The sequence below is a fragment of the Rhagoletis zephyria genome, unplaced genomic scaffold, assembly GCF_001687245.7.
Source record: "Rhagoletis zephyria isolate East Lansing unplaced genomic scaffold, Rhagoletis_zephyria_1.1 Rzeph_scaffold_02214, whole genome shotgun sequence".
In the NCBI taxonomy this organism is placed as follows: Eukaryota; Metazoa; Arthropoda; class Insecta; order Diptera; family Tephritidae; genus Rhagoletis; species Rhagoletis zephyria.
Genome location: NW_016159298.1, coordinates 70,717 through 79,141, shown reverse-complemented (window position 1 = coordinate 79,141; position 8,425 = coordinate 70,717). Strand labels below are relative to the sequence as shown.

Sequence of the window (8,425 nt, the reverse complement as noted above, 5' to 3'; positions counted from 1 at the left end):
TGTATGTATTTAGGTATTTATTATTTTATTTTTACTTAAAAATCGGTATGTACATACATGCATATTTAATTAAGCTTAAAATTGTACCTCCTCACTCCAGTACTTCACTTCATTGACTGAGTTCAACTTCGCTGCAAATTGAACAAATCAAAACATGATTATAAAAATCAACAGACAAATTTCAACAAAAAGTAACGGTAAAAAATTTTTGGATATTCATTCTATTTTTCAGCTGAGTACGATGCAGCATTCTACTTTGTATTCCCCGAAATGAAGCAAAGAAGCGAAATAAAAAAAATATTGTAGGACATTTTATTTTGCATTCCCTGAAATGAAGCAAAGAAGCGAAACAAATAAAATATTGTAGGACATTCTATTTTGCATTCCCCGAAATGGAGCAAAGAAGCGAATCATGGGCGTAGCCAGGTAGGGGCAGGTAGGGGCAAATGCCCCAACCTAAGCCAAATGTCCTCGAAAAATTCTGCGTTTTTTAAGAAAAAATTAATCTTTGTCCTCGAGGACATTTGGAGAAAATGCTGAAACAACGAGGACTTTTCAAAGAGTATTCTCGCAAAAAACGAGGAGAATTTGGGAAAAAAGCGGAAAAACGCGAGTTACGTCCCCACATCACCCCAACAACAACAATAGCTAACTTCAACACCCTTCGTCATTCAACAACAACAACAACAGACAATGACACCCACATCACCCATAGCAACAGCAGCAACCAAAGCAGAACAAGAAAAGACGTTACACAGCTACAACACACAAGATACGTCACCCACATCACCCATAGCATCCCAACAACAACAACGACAACCACATCAGCCATAGCAACAGCAGCAGCCAAAGCAGATCAAGAAAAGCCGTTACACCACACATCACTGATATCTACCCTAACAACAACAACCAAGGTCGACGCAATCTTCAACTCCTTCAACACCCAAAACAAATTCAACGTCGAAGAAGATGTCGATCATTAGACGATCAACAGGTGCAGACAAACACACATAAAGCGATGTAAATTTGATAATAAACTCATTCATTCATTCATACTTCTACCACGAAGTAATTAAACAAAGTGTTTTATTAGAAGTTCAGTGGAAATATAAGTGTTAAGTGTTTATAGAAACATAACTCGCGCTCAATCGTTGACTCGAATGCCTCTACCATCGCAACGAAAAAGGTGCGGTGGGTTTCAACATCGCATTTCTATTGCAAACACGACTTTAGGTAGATATACAAGATACTTGTGAGCGCTTTTGATTTAAAAAAAATTATGGTATTGCTTGTGCACAATAATTTTTTTTGGATTTGTATTTGGGTATGGCAATATCTACACAAAAGACCAGCCATCGCAACGAAAACTTTGCGATGTTTGGGTTAAAAAAAATTATTGTGCACAAGCAATACCGTAATTTTTTTCTAAATCAAAAGGGCTCACAAGTATTTTGTATATCTACCCAAAGTCGTGTTTGCATACAACAAGTGGTAATAAAAGTGGAAGTGTGAATACTAATTGATTTTATCGTTGTCTTGTGATATCAATTTTTTCTTCGCTTTGTGAACATCAATTTTTAGTTTTTTTGTAATGGATAAAGAAAAAAAGAAAACCTCATGGGGTAAATTGTGGACAAAAAAATATCCATGGATTAAAAAGGCAAGTGAGCATTCGGCGTATTGCACATATTGCAAAACTACTTTCAGAACCGACAACAAAGGAGACGGAGCTATTACAGAACATGCTAATGGCAAAAACCATAAACTACGTGCAGGAGGAGTGCAATCATTTTTTAGTAAGTTTCTGTTTATTATATTTTGTTTTTCCAAAATTAGTTCAAAGTATAGTAATAAATCTCTTAATTGCTCCGTTCCATAAATTTCAAATTCATCAACAAAAAACTGATCCCTCGGAGCCAAGCATGCAAGAGCTGAAACCAATGACAAACCAAATCACAATAGTCCAATATATATTTCTTGACAAAGGACATGATTTTGATTGGCGTAATGTTAAAGTTTAAGATAAAGAACATAGATATTTTAAGAGAAGTGTTTCTGAAATGATTTTTATTAAGAGGACCAATAATACGATTAATAAACAGGATGATACCAAGAATTTGAATTCAATTTACGATAAATATTTGGGAATGTTTTAGATCCATTATTTTCTTTTTATTTTGAGGTTGTTGATTTTTTGGTTTGCTTACATGATAAGGTTTCGAAAGTAATTGTGGGCAGTGATTATTGTTAGTTCCGTTACAAGGCTCTTTGAATGATGACGTATTTATCGTCTTTCTAAATTTTACGCCTTTTTTCAAATCACCGACTTCAACTCCTGCACACCCGGCTCCGAGGGATCAGTCCCCTGTTGATGAATTAGTTCAAAGTGTTTTGCGATTTATACTTTTGAAATGTGCGTATATTTGTATAGAACCGGTTGCTCCTCCACTGTCGAGCCAAAGTGAAGCTGGCACGTCAAGCCAAAGTGATGCTGTCACGTCAAGTCAAAGTGAAGCTGAAGTGTCGAATCTAAGTGCGAGTGCAATGCAGATAAATGAACCTACTGATGCAATGGAAACAGAAAATTACGATGAGAATACCGATTTCACTGAAATGCACGAAACAACTAGCGAAACAACCGAAACCCACGAAGAAGATTCAATTCCAATGGATGATTCAACCATTGACACAACTGAAGTCATTTCCGAATTCGACTTGGGTCTATTTATGAACAAGCCATTATCATCAGAGCAAAGATCTCTGTTATTAAAAAGATGTTGGGTACCACCACAAGACTACGATTTTGCAGTAGACTCCGATGATTCAAAACGAAACTTTCTCCACAATTGGTTACAAGTTTATAAACCTTGGCTTGTTTATTCAAAGAAAGAAAAGGGCGCTCTTTGCTTACATTGCGTTCTATTTCATAAAACTACAGTGCAAGGCTTTTTAGGCGCATTCGTTGTTAAGTCATTCACCAAATACAAAGATATGCACGAATTGAGCAGAAATCACGCAAGAAGCAAATGGCATCAAACTTCAATGAAAGCTGCTATTGAATTTACAACTGCCAAGCCAGTGGACCTACAGATGGTAACAGGACATCAGAAGTTAATTGAAGAAAACAAGAAAATAATCCGTTCGATCATATCAAACATAATTTTTTGTGGAACAACCGATTCACCATTAAGAGGAAAAGATGAAGATTCCGGTAACATATTTCAGATTGAAATTTATCATATTTTCGTCTTTTGATAAAATTCTATAATATTTTTAGGAATATTCATGGATCTCATTCGCTTGAGAATTGAGGCCGGAGATGAATCTCTTAAAAAACACTTTGAAGAAGGACCAAAAAATGCGAAATACACCTCACCAGAAATTCAAAACGAGATAATTGCATTATGTGGCGAGGTAGTGAAAGATATGATAATTGCTGACGCTAAAAAGGCATCAGCATACAGCATTTTGGCTGATGAAACAGCAGATATATCAGGAAAAGAGCAACTGTCATTGGGTATTCGATTTTACGACAAAAGCCAAGCAAAAATACGAGAAGAATTCATGGGTTTCTCTGAACTAAATGCGATGGACGCTCCAACAATTGCAGATGAAATTGATCGCGCAGTCGTGAGCTGTGAACTTGAACCGAACAAATGCGTTGGGCAAGGGTACGATGGCTGCAGTGCTATGGCCGGAAAAGAAGGAGGCGTTCAAGCACATATCCGAAAAAAATACAAAAAAGCATTGTTTTTCCACTGCGCAAGCCACAGATTGAACCTTGTTGTTAATGATTTGAACACGGTCCCGGAAGTACGAAACACTATTGGCACCATCAAAGACATAATAAGATTTTTCCGAGAATCAGTGCTACGGCGAAAGTGTGCTCCGAACATACCCGCCCTTTGTGAAACTCGTTGGTCTCAAAAACATAAGAGCATTGCTGTTTTTAAAGAAAATTTCGTTGAGATCGTGAACGCATTACTGACTTTATCCACCGAAGGCAATGCAAAAACGCGATCAGCTGCATTTCAGCTACACTCTGCAGCAACGAAACCTGTATTTATCATATGCACTTCAATAATTGCCAAATATTCGGATATTCTTGAGCCTGTCGTGAATGGTCTTCAATCTAAAAGTCTTGACCTGCTCAAATGCAAAGACCATCTTGATAGAATATCAACTGTTATCTCTAGCCATCGAACCGCTGTAGATACCGTGATTGATGAAATTCTAGACGAGGCAAAAGAAATAGCGAAGTCGATTGATATTGAATTGGATATGCCCAGACTAACCCAACGACAGCAGCATCGTTCAAATTAACCTGCATCGAATCCAAATGCTTATTGGAAAATATCGTTGCTAATTCCGTATTTGGATTCGTTGATATCATCGCTTGCAAATCGATTCGCGTCATCCAATTTGCCTGCATTTTCACTACTCACATTGCATCCATACATTATGTTGAAAAAAAGTATTGGCGATTTGAAAGAAGACATCAAGCCATTTTCAGAATTTTATGAATTGGATCTAAGTGCAGAAATTGAATTATGGTATAACACTTGGAAAGACAAACAGCTTAGTGGAGTAGCGATGAAAAATTTGGAAGTGTGCGACGTAATCACGGAAGCGGACACCTTTTTTCCTGCTGTATCACATGCATTGGAAATATTATTGGCACTACCTTGCACGACTTGCACCGTAGAAAGGTCGTTCAGCACTTTGCGGCGTGTTAAAACCTGGCTAAGATCAACCATGGGCGAAAATCGACTAAATGGTAAAGTTTTAGAAAATTAATTTGATTAATTTCATATGATAACGATGTTTTTATTTTTTTCGGGACTATGCATGCTCAGTGTGCATCGGAAAATGGTAAAGGAAAGAAAAACCGAAATAGTAGATGAAGTCCTCAGGAAATTTGCTGAAAATCCCAGAAAATTGGTTTTATAAAACGCGAAATCAATGGTAAAAATTTATAAAATCAATTTGATTCGTTTCATATACTAACGATGTTTCTCTATTTTGAGAAACCAAAAAATGATACTTTTAAAGTATCTCTCAATATTCTAGTCAATAAATATGTCCTACTTTTTTTTCAAAAAAATGTCCTCGTTTTTTCATTGATTTTTGAGAAATTGTCCTCGAAAAAAGACCTAAAAAAATTCCTGGCTACGCCCATGAAGCGAATTAAAAAAAATATTGTAAGACATTCTACTTTGCATTCCCCGAAATGAAACAAAGAAGCGAAATAAATAAAATATTGTAGGACATTCTACTTTGCATTACCGGCAATGCCCAAAATAAGCGAAACAATTCGAAGGCATTATAACGCTATGCCTTATAGAACACGTTACCACTAAACGCGATTACCGATTTTTTGCTGGGTAGCTACTTCCAGATATTCAGTTGGCACTACTTGGAACAGCAAGCTGTAATAATCACCGTCAATTTATATTGTCTTCGACACTTCTCCCATCGGCCTAAAACTGCATTTTTTACCAAAGCCAGTCAACAGGATATTTGAGTTAAAAAGCGCTGTCTCTTTCTATGACTTATATAAGTCAAATGATATTATACTCACTTTGCTACCCGTGTCGAACAAAGATTTGCAAGTTAAGCCATCAATGCAAATTTGCTTGCCCATAATATCGTCCTTAGCACTCACCGTGTTTACACTTTTCGCGATATTGTTAGATTTTTTTGACACACAATCTTTTGCTATGGGTGCCGAATCGCTGACACTCAAAGCTTTTCGTACCCTTTTCTTTTTTATCGCAGTTTACTGATTTGTGCCCTTTTCCGCCACAGTTCAAACACATAATGTCTCGTTTGATATTTTTGTCACTTTCTTTTTTGTCATTTTCTTTTTTATGCAATTTTTTCGATACCATTGGCTTGCTTTTTTCGCGTATAAGTTCGTAGCATTTCAGTTTTTCTTTAAATTCTTTCACATTCTTCGCGCCGTACAAAATCGTTTTGTTTATATTTAGATCTGCTATACCGTCAATCACGAATTGAGTAAGCGCGCACTCTTAAATATTGCCACGCGAAGCTATTTCCTTAAAAAAGTACTCTTGCACACTTTCAGTTTCTTTCATTGTTCTAGCTACAAGCAATTTATGCAGTTGTGCACTATTTGTCACTGATTTAAATTCATCAAATAAACTTTTCTCCAGTTTTGCCCACGAAGTTATGACTCTTATGACACCTCTCCTGTGCCATCAAATGTTCTCACTGAATCCTCGATTTTTGAGCTTGCAACTTCGAATGCATCGTCTTTGCCTGCGTAGTCGCCGTCGTAGCTCAGGGCCTGCGCACATCAAGCGTCCCTTTTGAAGGTTAAAGCATAAAATGTTGCATATTGACGCTAGATCGTTGGCGCTAAGATTTTCGTCCACGTATTTCGATTTTTTTAAATATGCATCATCGTTGGCATCAAATAAAACACACTCAATTTGTCTACATCGTTGACGGTTAGCTCGGTCACTGTCGTGCTCGAACACGAATTTATGTAACGCCATGATAGATTCTTTTCTGCTTCGCTTCAAATTTTCGCGAATGCTTCCAAACGCACCTAGCGCTGCCATTTTACCGAACCGCACAAACACGCACACACGTACCAGTCAATTTTATTTTTATGGACGAGCCCCCATAATGTAGGTTTCGTTTACTAATTATTATTATTATTCAGATTAAATTTAATGATCTTGATTCAAGTAAGTTTTTAAAAGAATTAAGCAGACAATAAAATATGTAAGTTGAATAATACATTAAACGGCAATTAAATTAGCAACATTTTTCTAATATACAAAAATTATGGGAATCCGCATACGTCTGCACAATATCTTTCAGCCGAGCATCGTAGTAGCGATACTTCTTTCTCTTGACTGGACCTTCTGCACCAGTGTCACCCAAAACAAACGTGGCCTCGCCCAGGCCTTGCTCCTCTTTCAATAAATTGATGAACCTCCACAATGACACATGTCCAAGAACTAATCAGTGTGGAAATTTTCAAATACCAACAAAACTGGCGAAGCGCATCTTAAGAGAGCCCAGCCAGAGGCAAACGAATTTTAACAGAGCCCAGCCTGAGGCAAAATAAATTTAACAGAAATTGTCTCATCAAAGTAAATGAATGTTTTTCTTGTTAGACAACGAAAATCTGACGGCTATTTGCGTTTTTGTTCTTTAAATTGGCTAATTACTTAAAATAAATGCATGCATAGAAGTCGAAATTATTCTTACTATATGTATATGTACATATTATATCCATTCATATGTATGCGAGAGATACAATTTTGTGAATCTAAAAAGTTATGCAAATATGTACGCAATTGGCAAATTCGTTGGTGATTTGCCGTCGGCATTTGAGTTGGAAAATCGACTTTTACTTTTTTACCGATTCATATGGCAGATGCTACGCTATTTTCAATGCAACAAACCGCAGTTTTCTTGCTGCCTTAGTTTTTTCCCAAATTCACTTTAAAGATGGACACATTCACCAAAAAACGCAAATGCGCACTCTTTGGTGACTTGCGGTCGGCATTTAAAAGCGAAGAAAAATCGGTTTTTATATTTTTAACGATTCTAATGGTAGTTTATGCGCTATTTTCAATGCAACAAACACGCAGTTTTCTAGCTGCCTTAGTTTTCTCACAAATCCACTTCGAAGATGAATACATTGACAAAAAACGTACAAATGCATTCATTTCATTCATTCATTTTTCACTGCTATACTCGTATTATATGTAAATAATGGGGTATATTCATAGTTCAAATAAAGTCGACTCTAAAGTACAGCTTTTTCACATCATTTTCAGTGGAATGGGTATCTGTGAAAAAAGCTGCAACTACCGTTCGTCTTATTTGGGTCTGACAAATTTTAACCTAGAGTCGACTTTATTTGGTCTACGAATATGCCCCAATTGTTTAGGAGTCAAATGAAAATGCATTTCCCATGCATATGTATGTACATACTCCATTAATTGTTAATGGTTTTACATTTATAATAATAAATATTTAATATATATGTACCTATGTATGTATGTGCATATTTCTGCCAAAATACTACGAACATGGATATATCCGAGGCGGGCATTTTTTGATTTTCCAAACACATGTAATATGGGCTTCAAAATGCTGCTTGCTGCCACATCGACACATGTATACTATCATCGTCTTCGTGCGTCTTACGATAATTGCCCTGCAGTACGGGGGAGCGACTACAGGTCTGATGAATCGGTAGCTACCTACTCTATTAACCCGTGGTAGTGCACATGGTAGTGCAGAGTCGAACCAGTCGTAAACAGTATAGCGAAAAACTATGGCAGAGGGCGCCCATAAATTACGCAAGTGACTACGTTAGTAACTCCCGGTAGTGCAGAGAGAGCCGATGGTAACTACCGCCTAGGACATTGCCTTTGTA

At 36.9% G+C, this 8,425-nt stretch overlaps 1 protein-coding gene across 1 annotated transcript; it reads left to right on the top strand.

Annotated features, from left to right (window-relative positions):
• The first annotated feature begins 1,591 nt into the window (after nt 1–1,591).
• Nucleotides 1,592–3,847, top strand: LOC108366289 (zinc finger MYM-type protein 1-like). The gene is made up of 4 exons (XM_017620628.1): nt 1,592–1,664; nt 2,432–3,211; nt 3,278–3,630; nt 3,815–3,847. Exons 1-4 carry the CDS (start codon nt 1,592–1,594, stop codon nt 3,845–3,847), a joined length of 1,239 nt encoding a protein of 412 aa, XP_017476117.1.
• The last annotated feature ends 4,578 nt before the right edge of the window (nt 3,848–8,425 follow it).